Raw genomic sequence first — 20,976 nt, 5'->3', positions numbered from 1 at the left:
TTAATATAGCCTAACATAAATACATAATTAATATTTAATAAAGTATGTTATTATAACCTCTTAACTATGAAATAGGAACTCTAATTCATCTAACATAATCTCAAGGTGGTGTTTTATTATTGATTCATACATTCCATTGAGTGAATAATCTAAATATAGAAACTAAAATATTGGGATTGAATTTTGAGAACTCCCAGTCAGAATATCAATATTTGAAAAAGGCTTGTTAAAATAAAATGAGAGTTTAATGGACTCTTAAACATAGTCAAAACTTTCTGTAGATTTCCAAGCTACCTGTTTTAACATGAAATACATCAAGACAGAAAAGAAAACTGTGCTTCTCAACTGGTCTTTAATTGTGAATTGTAAGACTGTCAATACAGAATGTTCATTACAACCTCGTTAAGTTCTTTGTTTACATTTGATGTTGTTCAATATGACTTGTTTACATTTGACTACTGTTTAGACTGGCGTTGTACACACAATCACCTCACCTGAAAGGGAGAGAAAAAGAGATTAATAAATAACATACAATCTGAAGCTGACCCAAATCACCCCCACAGCCACAAAATAAGAGAGATTTTATTTACCCTGTCCTTGAGTCCTATAAGTGGGAAAAAAGATTAGTCCATTAGTGAAGTCCTTTCAGAAGAAAACATCACGTAACACTCATTTCTCCATCCTTGTGTTGTTCAGTTGTTTGAAATAAAAAGATGAACTTACTGAACGCCCTGATTTTCCAGGAGGCACCTGTAAGTGGCGATCTCCTGCTCCAGACGGCTCTTGATGTCCAGCAGTAGATCATAGTCTCTGCCCTGCTGCTCAATGCTAGAGCGCACCTGACAAAGCTCTGCCTCCAATGAGTTGATATGCTTCTGAAAGCCTGCTAGTATATCACTGTACCTAGCCTCTGTTTCCAACAGTGAGCACTCCAGTGCTCCTTTCTGTGTGTGTGATGAGAACAGTCAAAAAGAAAAAAGAAAAATTAATCCAAAAACAGTTCACTTGAATAGAACAAAACAAAGACATAACAGCTAGCTAAAAAATGCATCTAAAGAACAAGGCTGAAAACTTTTGGCATTCTTTAGGATTGCAAACAACAGCTACTGCTTTACTGTCCACTTTGCCTTAATTTAGTTTTGGAAGTCATGGATTAAAACGCACATATGTGAGAAAATATTATAACTCAACATTTAACATTAGTTACGCCTTTTTCATGCCTCAGATGATGTATTATTCACCTTGCTGATTTGAGACTGCAGCTCGATCTCCAGGGTCTGCAAAGTACATCGCAAATCTGAGATCTTTGACCTAGAGGTTTCTAGGAACTCTGTGTTGGTGGCAGCATCTTTACACAGATCTGCCATCTTAAAGAGAGTCACAAACACACATATTAAGTGAGCTATTTAACTCGTGATTCACTGAACTATTGTTTCACTGTTTTAATACCACTCCAAACTGCTATTTAAAATCAAAAGTCTGCCACTATTATGGCTAATTAGTGTTCACATGTAGAGGAATTAGAAGTCTCACCTTCTCTTTGAACCAGCACTCCTGTTTTCTGCAGTGTTTGTCTATGATGGTCTCATAATGACAACGGATGTCTTCCAAAACCTTGTTCAGGTCTTGCTGAGGAGCAGCATCCACTTCCACACACACTTTTGTGTTTGTTAACTGACACAGTAGTGCTGCCACATCCTGCAAGCACACATAGTTCAAGCATTATGGCTTTAAATTGTGAATTTAAGTTATTGCTTCCATCTTCATTTAAAAACATACAACATCTTCATATGATTATTTTGCTACAGGCAAACTGCTACAAACCTCCTGGTGACTTTTCTTCAAATAAACCAGCTCCTCCTGCAGAGCGCAGGTCTGCCTCTCCAAGTCGGCCTTTGCCAGGCATGTCTTATCAAGTATGCAATGCAGGTTATCAGTGTCAGCCTTCACACACTGCCGTATCAACGACTCATTCTCATATCTGATTGGTGAAAAGGTCGGAGGGGAATGAAATTATCATGTCTAAACTTGACAATGATCTATGTACAAACAAAAATCTATATAGCAACACAACTTTAACTATTGTTAAATTTAAAAGATTAGGGTAAAAATATTGTATCTGGATTACATCTGTTCAAATGAACATCTGTATATGTATGTATGTACGTGTACGTACATTTGCTTGTATACATTTGTGTTTATACAGTATATGTGCCAGCCAGAGGTTGTGCTTCACTTTGAAGGACTAATTTTCCATTCTATTCTGTTTTATTTTGTCTTTAAAAAAGTAATACACCTTACTGTTTACTTACGCGAAAAAGGAACACAATTTATAGCTTATCATTCTGTTTTTATTTGCCTTTAGAAAAGTATGAAAAGAACTAGATTTGAAAATGCCTTTAGAGAACTCACTTTATCCTGAAGTCCTCAGCAGCCAATTTAGCGTTGTCGATACGTAGGAGGATTTTGCCGTTGTTGATGGTAACATCTTTAATCTACAATGAAGAGCATTGACAAAACTATCAATGTAGCTCATTTATAACTTTGAAACAAACATTATGTATTTGTCTATTTTCTTATCAATACTATTTACATTGTGTTACTGCTAACTGTTTTTATATGCAGTGATATTTCAGTTCACAGGAATCTGAATCAGGAATCTGTGCCATATTTATTAGAATCTCAGATTTCAGACACCCTTAATTGTCTCAAAACTTCCATGCTGTACCTTTTCCTGAAGGCAATCAATGGTTTTCAAGTAGCAACTGTAGTCCCTCTGGCAGATCGGCACCTTCTTCTCATAGTACTCGCGGATCTGCCTCTCCAGAGTGGCATTGGCAGTCTCCAGAAAGTGCACCTTATCCAGGTAGGACGCCAGACGGTCATTCAGGTTTTGCATGGTGGCCTTCTCGGTCTTCTGGAGGTAGTCATAATCTCTTCCATAGCACCCTCCAGCCATGATTCTTGCACCAAATCTTTCACCATGTCCTCCACTGTACAGTCCGCCATGACATCTGTATGCTCCATCAATTCTGTATGGTGGACATGGGGAGCAAGTATTCGAAGGAAAAGAGCAGGAAGAGATGCGCGTCCTTCCTCCAAAACCGCAGCCATAAACACTGTAGGCTTTGGGTGCAACTGTATCACAATGACGGGGAATGATTATGGATTTGGAACTGGTCTCAGGGCACGGTTTGGGGCAGGTGTCACAGCAGGTCTCAGAGTAAGTCTTCAGACAGGTCTCGGGGCAGGTCTTGGGGAAGGTGAATGAACAGGGCTTGGGGCAGATCTCAGAGCAGGTCTCAGGGCAAGTCTTTAGACAGGTCTCAGGGCAGGTCTTGGGGAAGGTGAAGGAGCAGGGCTTGGGGCAGATGTCAGAGCAGGTCTCAGGGCAGGTCTTCAGACAGGTCTCGGGGAAGGTGAAGGAGCAGGGCTTGGGGCAGATCTCGGAGCTGGTCTCAGGGCATGTCTTCAGACAGGTCTCGGGGAAGGTGAAGGAGCAGGGTTTGGGGCAGGTGTCAGAGCAGGTCTCAGGGCATGTCTTCAGACAGGTCTCGGGGAAGGTGAAGGAGCAGGGTTTGGGGCAGATCTCGGAGCTGGTCTCAGGGCATGTCTTCAGACAGGTCTCGGGGAAGGTGAAGGAGCAGGGTTTGGGGCAGGTGTCAGAGCAGGTCTCATGGCAAGTCTTCAGGCAGGTCTCGGGGAAGGTGAAGGAGCAGGGCTTGGAGCAGATCTCGGAGCTGGTCTCAGGGCAGGTCTTCAGACAGGTCTCGGGGCAGGTCTTGGGGAAGGTGAAGGAGCAGGGCTTGGGGCAGGTGTCAGAGCAGGTCTCGGGGCAGGTCTTGGGGAAGGTAAAGGAGCAAGGCTTGGGGCAGGTGTCAGAGCAGGTCTCAGAGTAAGTCTTCAGACAGGTCTCGGGGAAGGTGAAGGAGCAAGGCTTGGAGCAGATCTCGGAGCTGGTCTCAGGGCAAGTCTTCAGACAGGTCTCGGGGAAGGTGAAGGAGCAGGGTTTGTGGCAGGTGTCTGAGCAGGTCTCGGAGCAAGTCTTCAGACAGGTGTCAGGGCATGTGATGGAGCAGGTTTCAGAGCAGGTCTTCAGAGAAGTCTCGGTGCAGGCTTTCGAGCATGACATGGTGGATCAATGCAGAAATGGGATGAATGCCAAAGAGACAAGACACAAAAAGTCTTTAGAGTTGTCCTGAAGTGTATGGTGCCTTTGAACCAAGCTCTGTCCTGTTATATAGTTACAGCTCGAGGGCGGGTTCTACACTCTGTTGATGGGTGTGTGTGTGTGTGTGTGTGTGTGTGTGTGTGTGTGTCAGATCGTGCAGCCAGCACCAGCAGTATTGGTACTCAATGACCAGAGAGTTGAGTTTCCACCCTAATGAGGAAACTGCAAAGGAATGTATGTGTGTGTGTATTTATGTCTGAATAAGAGATGGTGCCCTAGTGGATAATGCAGACACTTATGAGTAAGTTTAAAAAATTCATACTCTATGAAGACATAACAAGTAGCAGAGAGTTAGTTCGGGTGGAGTTTAATTTATACACGTGACTCAAAGGTCACTGAACATACTAATGCATTCACAATAAAGACAGTCTTAAGAACAACAAAGCTTAATCTTCATGCAAGGTCAGAGAGGCCTATTAAAATAATTTGATGATAAAATGAGAGTTAATTTAGAAATTACTGCTATTGTTTTTACAAATATCACTGGGGTTTCTTGGACCTAAAACATCAAATCAGTCCAAAAAACAGTCTCAGCAGAAAATAAGGCTTAAGTTTGTGATTTCACCAATGATATTCAAACCTGCTCCATCTAAAAAGTCTTTCAATCTTTTTGAGGCTTCATTTCAATACAAGAAATCGTTTTTTTCCAAAGATTTCTCCTCAGAATTTACTTTTAATATGGAGGCTTATGTGAAACTCAGCAAGTTACCGGTATGTGTGTTTGTCAGATTCAAGACTTAAGTCAGCTAATTTTATACTGTTAAAAAGACTGCAAAGTGTTTGTATGTTCAAAATGAGGGGTCCCTGTTGGATACGAGGAAAGAACCAGACAAGAAAAATACCTTGAACATGAGTGTAAATGTACATGTGACCAACCTGACAAATCAAGTAGGCTCATTACACTTAATGACTAATTCAATAATTTAGCTGATTTAGGCTAGTGAAGGGCACACAAAGCAATGGAATGTCTGTAAGTAATAGCTTGACTTACTGTAATAGAACCATGTGTATTTTTATGTGCAATAATTCTTTTAAGACTGTGCGTGGCAGTAAAATGAGATTAGGAGCTAGACTCACCTGTTAATGGTGGTGCATGCTGTTTATGTGATCACATACCACAAAAAGGCATAAGACAAAGGCAAATACATTTCTGTTGAATGTGTCAATGTCTCACTGGGAAGGAAAACATTTTTATTTTCTTCTTTTATTTTGAATATATTGATATTTAGTAATTCTCTGGCCTATAGGTCCATATATATCATATTGTATAATGTAGGCTGGTGAATGCTGGGATCTAGTCCTGCCTCCAGGACATACATTACCTTTAGGCCTATGAGGCAAATAAGGAAAAGGGTATACAGTACACTTCATAATATTTCAATTTCACTCATTAAATTAAATTATTTCTCAAACGATCCAGATCATTCTGGGCTCGCCTCTGATAGCACAGATATTTTTTTTTTATACTTTTACTATGGGCATGATTCGAAAAGGTTAAATGGTCCTAAAAAATATTCACACTTGTACTCTTCCTGGGCTGCTTTCCAGTCCACTTTTAGACACGCACTTGCGAACTTCCCTAAGCACTTAGGAATCCCTGCCGCCATTTTGAAGTGCACGAGGGAAGTTTATGTGGACAGACTCTCGCTCCCTCGATTTTGACCAAGGGAGCGAGTCTACTTCTTATGTACACTATGCTATACCACACTGCAACACGATTGAGAACAATATAGCTAATTTAATATAATAAATAAAGAATGGACTGGACTGAATAATTTCATTTGGCCAATAAGGCTTTATTTTGTGTTGCTCCTGTTTATTAGATACCCACAGAATATCTTTGCTCACAAAAGACTGAGTCTCGCTGTATCGCTCAGGCTGCACTGCAGTGTCTATTCACAGGCGCGATCCCACTACTGATCGGCACGGGGACTTTGACCTGCTCCGTCTCCGACCTGGGCCGGTTCACCCCTCCTTAAACGACCTGGTGGTCCCAGGCTCCCCCAAGAGCACCATATCGATACCAACCTTAGTGCGGACACACGATCGACATAGTCCACTGCAGTCCAGAACCCCTGAGCTCAAGCGATCCTCCAGCCTCAGCCTCCCAATATCTTGGATTACAGGCGCACGCCACTGCACCCGGCGAGAGCTGCAAGAATCAGCGCTGATACTGAATCTAGTGGCTCACCGCGCCCTCTAGTGTATGAAAACACAATAGGGAACGATTAGGCAGGGTGAACTAAAGCATTTTACAATCTCTTTGATAGCTACATTGTTAAAGGTAAGTGGTACATTTCTTCAAAAATTAATTTTTAAGAAAGAATTGTGAAATGAATTCAACACAATACACAAAATTAAAATATAGCTGTCTAACCACATATAGGCCCCAGCCTGAGTTTTCCATTTAAATGAAGCCTATTTATCTTAATCTGTTCTAGTTAGTTTGTACGGAAGCCCTGAACCGCAACGTAAAAAAAATAATAATCATCTGTAAAAAAAAAAAAGTATGTAAACAAAAAAAAAAATTATGTAAAAAAAAAGCTATCATTTCGAGATTAAAGTCGAAATCTTTCGAGATTAAAGTCGAAATGTTTCGAGATTAAAGTCGAAATGTTTCGAGATTAAAGTCGAAATGTTTCGAGATTAAAGTCGAAATGTTTCGAGATTAAAGTCGAAATGTTTCGAGATTAAAGTCGAAATGTTTCGAGAATAAAGTCTTCCGTAGAAGTTGTGTGTGTGCTTGCCGTTATTTCACATTGCCGCACAGGCATTCATGCGTGTGCGTGCGTGTGTGTGTAAACTGGATCTACACAAAATAATAGCTTTTTACTTTTATCTGGGCTTTCAACAAAGGGATATTCTACAGGTCTACCAACATGACATTAGGCTATAGGACTTTATAAAATATACTGTCAGACTGGATCAAGATATCCAGCTTTATGAATGAATGAATGAATGCATGAATGAGGCATTTATATAGCGCTTTCATATACTGTAGGCCTACACTTAAAAGCGCTTTACAATCATTTCAGGGAATCTTTCCTCAACCACCAGTGGTTATCATATTTGAGGAAATCACGGGATCCGGCCAAATGATTGGATACAGAATGATGCACTTAAAATGTATCCAGAACGTACAGTGTCTATTATAGACGGCAGTTCGACTTCACAAGCGCATGTATTTACACACACACACACACACACACACGCACGCACACGCATGAATGCCTGTGCGGCAATGTGAAATAACGGCAAGCACACACACACAACTTCTACAGAAGACTTTATTCTCGAAACATTTCGACTTTAATCTCGAAACATTTCGACTTTAATCTCGAAACATTTCGACTTTAATCTCGAAATGATAGCTTTTATTTATTTTTTTTTACATAATTTTTTTTTTTTTTACACATACTTTTTTCTTTTTTTACATACAATTTTTTTTTTTTTTTTACACATACTTTTTTTTTTTTACATACAATTTTTTTTTTTTACATACAATTTTTTTTTTTTTACATACTTTTTTTTTTTTTTTTTACGTTGCGGTTCAGGGCTTCCGTAAGTTTGAATAGGCTACATCTGGTTAATTTTGTTTAATAGAGTGATCTTAGTTTAATCAATGAATCATTTGCTATATATTTTCAGCTGTTTGATCATGTATTATAGGCTATTTGTAAAATATTACGAGGCCCATCATTTCTTATTTAGGCTACAGCCTGCCTGACAATATCCTCGAAGCGGCTGCTTTGATGCAGCATAATGGATTAGCGCTTGCCCTCCGACTACAGAGAGTATGCTGTCTTTTCTGCGCTATGTGATCGGCCTAAGAAAAAACATTCATATCCCCCCTAGATCAGATAATCAGGTAATGCGGATCAAACACCTGTGTTTTTTACATGCCATCTGTCACTGTACATAAAAGTTGAGAAATCAGACATAGTGAAATCTAAATGAGAACTTTTATGGTTCATTTTTATCGTAGCTATATATCATAAAGTGTTTATTTCTGAATGTGATTGTTGATACATTTTACCAGTAGACTATTTACCACACTTAAAAAAAAAAAAAATGCAATATGAAAATAATTGTAAAATATAGAATTTTCTTTAAAAGACAAGATTTTGTCTTCAAAAAGCGTTTTCCCAAAAGGTACATCTTGACATCTTGGTCATCTTATATTCAGAGTTGTCTTATATTCGGAACAATACCGTAGCCTACACAAAGCCATGCAGCACCAAAAGTCGATTTATTATCAATGGAAACAGTTGTGCTGCTTAATATTTTTTGGGAACCTTTGATACTTTTTTCAGGATTCATTGATGAATAAAAAGTTAAAGAGAACAGCATTTAATTAAAATAGAAATTATTTGGGTCTTTACTATCACTTTTTATCTATTTAGCACATCCTTGCTGAATAAAAGTAGGCTATTAATTTCTTTAAAAAAAAAAATAAAGGAAAAGAATGAAAATTACAGACACTAAACTTTTGAACGGTTGTGTATATTGGTACAAAAGATTTCTATTTTAAATAAATACTGTTATTTTTTAACTTTTTATTCATCAAAAAGGCTAACCCTAAAGAAAAAAAGTATCAAGGTTACAATTGTATTCAAATAGAAAACCATTATTTTAATTTGTAATAGCTAATATTTCACATTACTGTTTTTTCCTGTATTTTGATCAAATAAATGCAGGCTTGATGAGCATAAGAGACTTCTTTCAAAAACATAATAAAAATTGTAATGTGTCCAAATTTTTAACTGGTAGGCCTATGTTGACTGTTAGACAAAAAGACTGCAAAGTGTTTGCATGTTCAAAATGAGGGGTCCCTGTTGGATACGAGGAAAGAACCAGACAAGAAAAATACCTTGAACATGAGTGTAAATGTACATGTGACCAACCTGACAAATCAAGTAGGCTCATTACACTTAATGACTAATTCAATAATTTAGCTGATTTAGGCTAGTGAAGGGCACACAAAGCAATGGAATGTCTATAAGTAATAGCTTGACTTACTGTAATAGAACCATGTGTATTTTTATGTGCAATAATTCTTTGAAGACTGTGCGTGGCAGTAAAATGAGATTAGGAGCTAGACTCACCTGTTAATGGTGGTGCATGCTGTTTATGGTATGTGATGACATACCACAAAAAGACATAAGAGAAAGGCAAATACATTTCTGTTGAATATGTCACTGTCTCACTGGGAAGGAAAACAATTTTATTTTCTTCTTTTATTTTGAATCTTATTTTGAATATATTGATATAGTAATTCTTTGGCCTATTAGGTCTATAAGGTATCATATTTATGCTATGTCCCTGCCGCCATTTTGAAGTGCGTTCCACTTCGTGAAGTGGACGAGGGAAGTTTATATGGACAGACCCTCGCTCCCTCGGTTTTGACCGAGGAAGCGTGTCTACTTCGTATGTAGCCTACACTTCAGGCAGCTCCATATACCACAATGCAACACGATTGAGAACAATATAGCTACTTTAATATAATAAATAAAGAATGGACTGGACTGAATAATTTAATTTGGCCAATATTTTGTGTTGCTCCTGTTTATTAGATACCCACAGAATAACTATGCACACAAAAGACTGAGTCTCGCTGTATTGCTCAGGCTGCACTGCAGTGTCTATTCACAGGCGCGATCCCACTACTGATCGGCACGGGAACTTTGACCTGCTCCGTCTCCGACCTGGGCAGGTTCACCCCTCCTTAGACGACCTGGTGGTCCCGGGCTCCCCCAGGAGCACCATATCGATACCAAACTTAGTGCGGACACCCGATCGACATAGTCCACTGCAGTCCAGAACCCCTAAACTCAAACGATCCTCCAGCCTCAGCCTCCCAGTATCTTGGATTACAGGCGCGCGCCACTGCACCCGGCGAGAGCTGCGAGAATCAGCGCTGATACTGAATCTAGTGGCTCACAGCGACATCTAGTGTATGAAAACAAAATAGGGGAGAGCGGGGCACAACCACACCCTTGCTTTACAGTTTTTTACAATCGCTATGACAGATTTTTCAATACATTTAACAAGTTTCCTAAACTCTTAACGCACCAACACACCTAAAACACACAATTGGCAAAACGGTTAATTTCATGCTCAAAATCACACATTATAAACTAAACTGCAAAACTAATTTTCAAAATACAATAATACACTAACACAATACACCATGTCTACCAAAACATTAACACATGTTCTCTTCCACCAGGAACATTTAGTCAATCATAGCACAATGTCATAAAAAACACTAACAGATGGAATTACAGAAACTGCATTATTTTATATGTGTCAGGTCTGCCCTTATACAACAGACATATTATTCTATATATATATTATACTATATCTATTATATCTATAGATATTGTATTGATCATAGATTGTGTTTTGCACTGCAGTTTCTTTTGAAGTCTCTCTACATATTTGTTTTGTTTGTAATGTAAATGCATTTTGTTGTTTTTTTTGCAGCAGAAATTCAATACAACAAAATAAATGACCCTTCTTAGAGTAGCTTTATGGAATGTATGGTTTATGAAAAAAAGAAGACAGAGACAGAATTACTGCTGTAACGGCTTTATTTGCAACAGGACATTTCTGCAAGATAACAAAAATATGCAATATAGCTGCCATTTACAGTATTACTGTATGTGAAAATACAAAATATACAAACAGAAAAGGCCATCTTCTAATCTGCCCGGTCTTCTGCATTTGTCCACATGTTCTCATCCACATCACACCTGATATCTTCCCTGGCAAGGCATCTTGGGATGAATCTTTTACAGTAACATGCCTTATCCACCCCTGGCAGTATTCAGCTGTGATGTCTTGTATGCAGCATCTTTTGCATACAGGAGGGACATTTGGTCCTGTGGACTATGGTCAAAAACCTTTCATCTCCAGGCTGAGGAAACTCCTCAATGGGTTTGAGGAAAGGGAAGTAAGGGGCAAGGGAAATGGACATCATCCTCTGATGGGCGTCAAACCAGGCTGTGACTAGACGGGAATGGTGGAATGTCACATTGTCCCATATTTGCATAACTTTAATCAGCTGTTTCTCACTAGCAATGGAATAATGTGAAAATACAAAATATACGAACAGAAAAAGCACCAGAAGAATAATAAAAAAAAAAAAAAAGATCTTCTAATTATTTGCATAATTCAATCAGCTGTTTCTCAGTAAGAATATAATAAAATACAGGGGATATATTTGTGTTTCAGTTCACAATATAAACAGCGGTTTACCTTGACTTTAGCCTGTAAGGTTAGGTTTAGAACATGGTGTTATCTGTTCTGACATACAGTGTGAAAGCATTGGTAAATTTGGCAGTAAAAATCCATTGTTTTGGTCTTGTTTGAGCTTGTGTGTAAAAGAAGTTCAAGCATTTTAAATTTGTGTTAATTGTATGCATTTTGTGTTAAAGCAACAAGAAATGTGTTAATAGTATAGCTTACACAGGCGGATGTAGTGCTAACTGTGTTAAGAGTTTTGGAAAATTGTTAAAAGTATTGAAAAATCTGTCATAGCAATCGTAAAAAACTGTAAATACTTCCACACATGCAAGGATGACAAAACTTTGTGTATTTACTAGTTGCCATATCAACACTATATCTAGAAATGAGCCCCTAATTAGAACTATAGGCTATTCTGTTCTATAGCCTACTTTTATGAATTTTATTGAGAAAACAATAGAAAAAGGTGAATAAAGACTGAGAGTCAATGATCAGAAATTATTAATTATTATTATGTTTTATACTATTCTGTATAGCTGTGTTTTCAGGTGTGTTTGTTGTCAAACTCAAAAATTATTTTATTTTTAATTATTAAAAAATGCCATTATTTTATATGAAAAAGTTAATAATTGTATTTTTATTGAGAAAATATTCTAGTTTGTCTTGTATATATTTTTTTATTAGATCAGATAGCATTTTCAGCTGTCATATGGTCATGTTACAATGTATGGGGCATGTTGTCACATTTCACTTCCATTCTTTCGGGGTAGCCTATATCAAGAAAAAAGTATAGGCTACACTGTGTTAATAAAACAAAACCACATAATTGTAGACATGTGCGAAATTAATCTGGGAAAAATAAATACTCTGAACCCTAAGTAGATTTACACAAACTGAGAAAGTCAAAAAGCGTTAGGTTGTGCCCCGCTCTCCCCTACGGAACAATTAGACAGGATCCGATGAACTTAAGCATTTTACAATCACTTTGGTAGCTATATTGTTGAAGGTAAGTGGTACATTTTCTTCAAATATAGGCTACCTTTAATCTACCATAAGAGTAGCCTATTTATCTTAATCTATTCTAGTTAATTTTATGGTTAACTTTTTTTTTTTTTTTTATGATCTATTAACCAATTAATCATTTGCTATAACTATAGATTTTGAGCTGTTTAATCATTAAACATGTATTATAGGCTATTTGTAAAAGATTGACATCTAAATTTGTGATAAAAAAAAATATAACGCATTGGTGTAAATGTATCTAACAGGGTATAGCAATTGAGAACAATTGAGTAATTTATTATAATAAATGAAGACTGGACTGAATCATTTAATGTGGTCAATATGGGTTTTATTTTGTGTTAATTTGTTGTTGCTGCTTTTTATTAGACACCCACAGAAAAACTGTGCACATAAAAGTCTGAGTCTCGCTGTATTGCTCAGGCTGCACTGCAGTGTCTATTCACAGGCGCGATCCCACTACTGATCGGCACGGGGACTTTGACCTGCTCCGTCTCCGACCTGGGCCGGTTCACCCCTCCTTAGGCGACCTGGTGGTCCCGGGCTCCCCCAGGAGCACCATATCGATACCGACCTTAGTGCGGACACCCGATCGACATAGTCCACAGCAGCCCAGAACCCCTGAGCTCAAGCGATCCTCCAGCCTCAGCCTCCCAGTATCTTGGATTACAGGCACACGCCACTGCACCCGGCAGTTGTTGATACATTTTACCAGTATTTAGGCTTACCACACTTTAAATACAAAAAATAAATATAAAAAATATATGCAATATGAAAATAATTGTAAAATATAGAATTTTCTTTAAAAGACAAGATTTTGTCTTCAAAAAGCCTTTTCCCAAAAGGTACATCTTGACATCTTGGTCATCTTATATTCAGGGTTGTCTTATATTCGGAACAATACCGTAGCCTACACAAAGCCATGCAGCACCAAAAGTCGATTTATTATCAATAATGGAAACAGTTGTGCTGCTTAATATTTTTTGGGAACCTTTGATACTTTTTTCAGGATTCATTGATGAATAAAAAGTTAAAGAGAACAGCATTTCATTAAAATAGAAATTATTTGGGTCTTTACTATCACTTTTTATCAATTTAGCACATCCTTGCTGAATAAAAGTAGGCTATTAATTTCTTTTCTTTTTTTAAAGGAAAAGAAAGAAAATTACAGACACTAAACTTTTGAACGGTTGTGTATATTGGTACAAAAGATTTCTATTTTAAATAAATACTGTTATTTTTTTTTACTTTTTATTCATCAAATAGGCTAACCCTAAAGAAAAAAAGTATCAAAGGTTACAATTGTATTCAAATAGAAAACCATTATTTTAATTTGTAATAGCTAATATTTCACATTAGACTACTGTTTTTTGTTTCCTGTATTTTGATCAAATAAATGCAGACTTGATGAGCATAAGAGACTTCTTCCAAAAACATAATAAAAATTGTAATGTGTCCAAATTTTTTTTATATAGGCTATATATATATCTCCCTGGGCTACTCTTAGATGGAAAAGTCGGGCTAGGGCCTACATGTGGTTAAACAGCTATGATTTAATTTTGTGTATTGTGCTGATTAATTTAACAATGAAAAAAAAAAAAAGAATATTTGAAGAAATGTACCACTTACCTTTAACAATATATAGCTACCAAAGAGATTGTGAAGTGCTTTAGTTCACCCTGCCTAATCGCTCCCTAGTATTGTTTTTTCATACAGTAGATGTCGCTGTGAGCCACTAGATTCAGTATCAGCGCTGATTCTCACAGCTCTCGCCGGGTGCAGTGGCGCGCGCCTGTAATCCAAGATACTGGGAGGCTGAGGCTGGAGGATCGCTTGAGCTCAGGAGTTCTGGACTGCAGTGGACTATGTCGATCGGGTGTCTGCACTAAGATCGGTATCGATATGGTGCTCCTGGGGGAGCCCAGGATCACCAGGTCGTCTAAGGAGGGGTGAACCGGCCCAGGTCGGAGACGGAGCAGGTCAAAGTCCCCGTGCCGATCAGTAGTGGGATCGCACCTGTGAATAGACACTGCAGTGCAGCCTGAGCAATACAGCGAGACCCAGTCTTTTTTGTGTTTATGTCTATCCAGCGTCATTTTATTGCTCAAATATTGATGGGTTAAGAATTCAGCTGCAGGCGGATATGAAATCAACCTATAATAGGTCAGTAGTAGCCTAATGTTATTGTCAAAAATATTAGTTTTGTTTTAAAATTTGTAAACCTCAAGGATATAAATAATAGAAAAAAAGAAAAAAAAATGTAGAAATATATATTTAAACTATTTTGTTTAAATATACACATGTAAATATTGTCTATTATTTAAACAAATAGTAGCCTACTATTAATAGCCTAATATGAATACATAATTAATATTAAATAAATAAAGTGCATAAATAAAGTTTAAATGCCTACTTTGTTATTATAACCTATCAACTATAAAAAAGGAATTCTAATTAATCTAACATAATCACAAGGTGTTTTATCATTGATTCATACATTCAATTGAAATATAGTATGACTCTCCCAATCAGAATATTAGTTGTTGAAAAGGGCCTCTTAAAATAAAATAAGAGTTTAATGGACTCTCAACCCTAAACCAGGCAACGTGAACCACGAGTTACAGTGAGGAAAATAAGTATTTGAACACCCTGCTATTTTGCAAGTTCTCCCACTTAGAAATCATGGAGGGGTCTGAAATTGTCATCGTAGGTGCATGTCCACTGTGAGAGACATAATCTAAAAAAAAAAAATCCAGAAATCACAATGTATGATTTTTTAACTATTTATTTGTATGATACAGCTGCAAATAAGTATTTGAACACCTGAGAAAATCAATGTTAATATTTGGTACAGTAGCCTTTGTTTGCAATTACAGAGGTCAAACGTTTCCTGTAGTTTTTCACCAGGTTTGCACACACTGCAGGAGGGATTTTGGCCCACTCCTCCACACAGATCTTCTCTAGATCAGTCAGGTTTCTGGGCTGTCCCTGAGAAACACGGAGTTTGAGCTCCCTCCAAAGATTCTCTATTGGGTTTAGGTCTGGAGACTGGCTAGGCCACGCCAGAACCTTGATATGCTTCTTACAGAGCCACTCCTTGGTTATCCTGGCTGTGTGCTTCGGGTCATTGTCATGTTGGAAGACCCAGCCTTGACCCATCTTCAATGCTCTAACTGAGAGAAGGAGGTTGTTCCCCAAAATCACGCAATACATGGCCCCGGTCATCCTCTCCTTAATACAGTGCAGTCGCCCTGTGCAGAAAAACACCCCCAAAGCATGATGCTACCACCCCCATGCTTCACAGTAGGGATGGTGTTCTTGGGATGGTACTCATCATTCTTCTTCCTCCAAACACGTTTAGTGGAATTATGACCAAAAAGTTCTGTTTTGGTCTCATCTGACCACATGACTTTCTCCCATGACTCCTCTGGATCATCCAAATGGTCATTGGCAAACTTAAGACGGGCCTTGACATGTGCTGGTTTAAGCAGGGGAACCTTCCGTGCCATGCATGGTTTCAAACCATGACGTCTTCGTGTATTACCAACAGTAACCTTGAAAACGGTGGTCCCAGCTCTTTTCAGGTCATTGACCAGCTCCTCCCGTGTAGTTCTGGGCTGATTTCTCACCTTTCTTAGGATCATTGAGACCCCACGAGGTGAGATCTTGCATGGAGCCCCAGTCCGAGGGAGATTAACAGTCATGTTTAGCTTCTTCCATTTTCTAATGATTGCTCCAATAGTGGACGTTTTTTCACCAAGCTGCTTGGCAATTTCCCCGTAGCCCTTTCCAGCCTTGTGGAGGTGTACAATTTTGTCTCTAGTGTCTTTGGACAGCTCTTTGGTCTTGGCCATGTTAGTAGTTGGATTCTTACTGATTGTATGGGGTGGACAGGTGTCTTTATGCAGCTAACGACCTCAAACAGGTGCATCTAATTTAGGATAATAAATGGAGTGGAGGTGGACATTTTAAAGGCAGACTAACAGGTCTTTGAGGGTTAGAATTCTAGCTGATAGACAGGTGTTCAAATACTTATTTGCAGCTGTATCATACAAATAAATAGTTAAAAAATCATATATTGTGATTTCTGGATTCTCACTGTACATTGTTTTAAGGTGTTGAAAAAGAAAATTAATTCATATGTTGTTCATGTTGTTATTTAGCACGTTTTGAAATGTAGGCTATGTGACTCCTGACCTGAGTTACGTTGCCTGTTTAGGGTATAAAAAAGGGATTAACCCTAATTTTGACCAGCTTTGTATTTTGAGTTTTTATTTTTTATTTTTTTACAAATTATAAAATGTACAGGTAAAACTGATATAAGTATGTCTAGGTGACTATATCTTAGTATTTTTAACTGGATATTTTCTTTCAGGGCTTCCCACCTAGCTAATTTTATGGTAGAAGGAATGAGAGTAGAGAAAAGAGGATGAAAGGTATAGAGCAGATACCAGAAAACTCTTCAGATTCTGAGACAAGTATAAAACCCACAAAATTGTTTTCAAAACTTCCATGAAAAATAAAATGGAAGGCCCTCAAAGAAAAAGAGGACAATACGCTCACCAAATGAATCCAAAGACCAGCAACATCAGAATGGCGGGTGACATTCAGTACCCGTTTACTGTTTTGTTTTTTTATTCAAAATTAATTCAAAATGTTTATTTGTGTTTATTTCTGAGAATCTCTGTTTATTTGTACATAAGTTTGATCTTGTTTAAAAAAAAATGAAAAAGTAACTTAAAAAAATTTAAATATGAAAAAGTTATGGAAGTTTAAATTTACAATCTTGAGTTTGTAAGCTTTCAAATGATATATAATTTGTCAACATTAGATCAGGTTGAAGTATAGGATATAATTGTTTTAAACATGCAGTGGCAATGCCAGTAACAATTAACAGATTAATGACTTGGTCCTTTTTTTATACCCTAATCAGGCAACGTTAACTGGGAGTCACAGCTCATAAAATCCAAAATTTATCAAATATTTAAAAAGTTCTTTTGGATATGTTTTACTTAAGTCCAGATGATATAAAAAATGATATGAAATCATTTCCCACTCTTGCCTGTTTAAGGGTTAAACATAGTCAAAGTTTACTTTCTGGAGATTTCCAAGCTACCTGTTTTAACAAGAAATACATCAAGACAGAAGAAAACTGTGCTTCTCAACTTTAATTTTGAATTGTAAGACTGTCAATACAGAATGTTTAAAACAGCTGCATTACAACCTTGTTACATTCTTTGTTTACATTTGATGTTGTTCAAATGACTTGTGTACATTTGACTGTTTCGACTGGTGTACACACAATCACCTCACCTGAAAGGGAGAGAAAAAGAGATTAATAAATAACATACAATCTGAAGCTGACCCAAATCACCCCCACAGCCACAAAATAAGAGAGATTTTATTTACCCTGTCCGTAAGTCCTATAAGTGGGAAAAAAGATTAGTCCATTAGTGAAGTCCTTTCAGAAGAAAACATCACGTAACACTCATTTCCCCATTCTTGTGTTGTTCAGTTGTTTGAAATAAAAAGATAAACTTACTGAACGCCCTGATTTTCCAGGAGGCACCTGTAAGTGGCGATCTCCTGCTCCAGACGGCTCTTGATGTCCAGCAGTACATCATAGTCTCTGCCCTGCTGCTCAATGCTAGAGCGCACCTGACAAAGCTCTGCCTCCAGTGAGTTGATATGCTTCTGAAAGCCTGCTAGTATATCGCTGTACCTAGCCTCTGTTTCCAACAGTGAGCACTCCAGTGCTCTTTTCTGTGTGTGTAAAGACAAGAGGCAGAAGGAATAAAGGATTACTAGACAATTTCTAGATAATTCCTCCTCCTATCTCACCAAAGTCTCTTTAAGGCATGCCAGTTCACTCGGGGGCCATATTCATAACAGACCCGAAATATAACTAAAATGACATAAAAGTTTGTCAGTGTGTGATCCTCAGTGGTTTAGTGTATGATACCCCGTTTTTCTCTTTAAACATTGGCAAGTTTATGATGCAGTGTTTTAAAATCTGTTCAAATTTCAACAGTCATGCATGATATTCTAGCTCAAATCACATAACCAATTGTATTTTTCAGGCTAGTTTAGCTAATGCACGTGTAAAACATGATTTTCTCACCATGCTGATCTGAGACTGTAGCTCGATCTCCAGACACTGCAAGGTACGCTGCAAATCTGAGACCTGTGACCTAGAGGTTTCTAGGCACTCTGTGTGGCAGGCCACATCTTTGCACAGTTGTGCTGTCTTAAAGAGAGTAAGAAACACACACAACATGAGAACTATAATAATTTGTAATGCAAACTGTCATATTGCACTGTTACTGTTTTAATATGTCAAATGTCTGCCACTATATATGATGGCAAATTAAGATTCATCTCCAGAGGAATCAAAGAAACAGAGGCTGAAGTCTCACCTTCTCTTTGAACCAGCACTCATGTTCTCTGCGGTGTTTGTCTATGATGGTCTCGTAATGACAACGGATCTCGTCCAAAACCTTGTTCAGGTCTTGCTGAGGAGCAGCATCCACTTCCACACACACTTTTGTGTTTGTCAACTGACACAGCAGTGCTTCCAAATCCTGTAACCACACATGACTCATGCATCAGGTCTTGACTCTTTTTAACACATGGCTCCTAAATTTTCATTTTATTGCAAGTTCTTTCTAAGCACATCTTACATTGCTCATGACTCAAGCTGTCAAGACCACTCACAGTTTAATCTGCTACAGGCAAACTGACCTCCTTATAGTTCTTCTTCAAACACGCTAGATCTTGCAGAAGAGTCTCGATCTGCATCTCCAGGTCGGCCTTTGTCAGGGTCATCTGGTCCAGCAAGCGACGCATGTTGGCGATGTCAGCCTCCACAGACTGCCGCACTGCTAACTCATGCTCATATCTAATTGGTGGAGTGGCAGGATGGGGAATAAACTCACCAATCATGTTTGACCAATACAATCTGTTAAGATGCTGAAGCTACCAAATTGGTTACAGATGAATATTATTTAAGAGAACTCACTTCATCCTGAAGTCATCAGCAGCCAGTTTAGCGTTGTCGATCTGCAGGAGGATGTTGGCGTTGTTGATGGTAGCAGCTCCAATCTATCAATGTAGAACATTGATATAAAAATATATTAATGTAGAGCATACTTAAGTTTTTCATCATTTCATCCCTTATGAAAGTACACGTGTACCTTTTCCTTCAGGCAATTGATGGTGTTCCAGTAGGCGCTGTAGTCCCTCTGGCAGATCGGCCCCTTATTCTCATAATACTCACGGATCTGCCTCTCCAAAGCGGCATTGGCAGCCTCCAGGGAGCGCACCTTCTCCAGGTAGGACGCCAGACGGTCGTTCAGGCTCTGCATGGTGGCCTTCTCATTCAGCTGGATGTGGTCATAGTTCCCAAACATGACTCCCAATCCTCCACTGTTCAGTCTGCCATAACCACCAAATCCTCCACCAATTTTGCAACGCAGATCTGGGTAGCAACCAACGTTGCGATAACAGGAGATGCGAGGGTTTCTTCCAAAATCATAGCCACACACACTGTAGGCTTTAGGTGTACAGGCAATTACTGTACCATAGCTAATTGGAGTAACTATGGATTTTGAGGTCATGGTCCTGGGACCGCAGTATGATGAACGGAGAGAGCACGACATGGTGGATGAATGCAGAGATGAGATGAACCCAGAGAGGACACTGAAGGAAACTGGTAGATTGTCCAGGTGAGAATGGCACCTTTGAGCCTGGCTCTGACCTCTTATAGAGATGGAAACCCAGGGCGGGTCCTGCACTTTGTCGATGGGAGAAGGAGGCAGGGTGTGTGTGAAAGTGGTTTGTGCCAGTTTAACGCCCTTTGTCAGTTAAGAGCTGAAAAAAGAGGTCATGCAATTTAAGGTTATGCAAGGTTGGTGAATTTGTGACACAAATCTTGATCTATGAAATTCTTCCACACCTGTCTTTTTCTCACAGTTTGCTTTATACTATAAGCAAATGGTTTGTCCCGCTAAAACTATAGGGCTATTGTACTGTCAAAGTTAGAATGGAAATGTTAAAATATCTGCTTTTCACTGTCACTTAGTAAATTTGTTGGTCTGTTCATGAGTGCCACCAAGTCGTAGTTTTATGTAACAGCAGCGACTCTGGGCATGTGACCAAAATTGGTTTCTTTGCAGTGTGATATAAAAGAGATTAAAACATCTCTCAGAGAAAAACGCATTGTAATTGTAACTTAGATAATTTATGTGGTTCAGATAACATAATGTTTTGAGTTTCTGTTGATCAAACCAATCTCCTTTATTGTATTAACTCAAATATTAACTTAAAATTGTAAGGCAACTTTATTTTGTTAAAGTTAAACCAACAATAATTTTTTACAGTGTATGAGGTGGAAATTTCATATGAATTTGTATCAATGAGTCGTAGGCATAAGCAAATTGTACAAAACTTACACATGAGATGGGAGACAAATGAGATTT

At 38.3% G+C, this 20,976-nt stretch overlaps 1 protein-coding gene across 1 annotated transcript; it reads right to left on the bottom strand.

Moving 5' to 3' along the window:
* Positions 1-353: 353 nt before the first annotated feature.
* Positions 354-20,220, bottom strand: LOC311282186 (uncharacterized protein). Its single transcript, XM_084395821.1, has 18 exons — positions 19,693-20,220; positions 19,518-19,600; positions 19,241-19,397; positions 18,916-19,080; positions 18,621-18,746; positions 18,042-18,262; positions 17,909-17,922; positions 17,798-17,812; positions 14,308-14,540; positions 5,309-5,327; positions 2,729-4,116; positions 2,413-2,495; positions 1,825-1,981; positions 1,534-1,698; positions 1,242-1,367; positions 724-944; positions 591-604; positions 354-494 (listed from the first exon to the last, which is right to left on the bottom strand). The coding sequence occupies exons 1-18, from the start codon at positions 20,155-20,157 to the stop codon at positions 463-465; spliced, it is 3,684 nt and encodes a 1,227-aa protein (XP_084251947.1). The 5' UTR covers positions 20,158-20,220; the 3' UTR covers positions 354-462.
* Between the last annotated feature and the right edge of the window lie 756 nt (positions 20,221-20,976).

The sequence above is a fragment of the Rutilus rutilus genome (genome assembly GCF_951802725.1).
Source record: "Rutilus rutilus genome assembly, chromosome: 22".
Classification (NCBI taxonomy): Eukaryota; Metazoa; Chordata; class Actinopteri; order Cypriniformes; family Leuciscidae; genus Rutilus; species Rutilus rutilus.
This window is presented reverse-complemented; position numbering and strand designations above follow the sequence as displayed.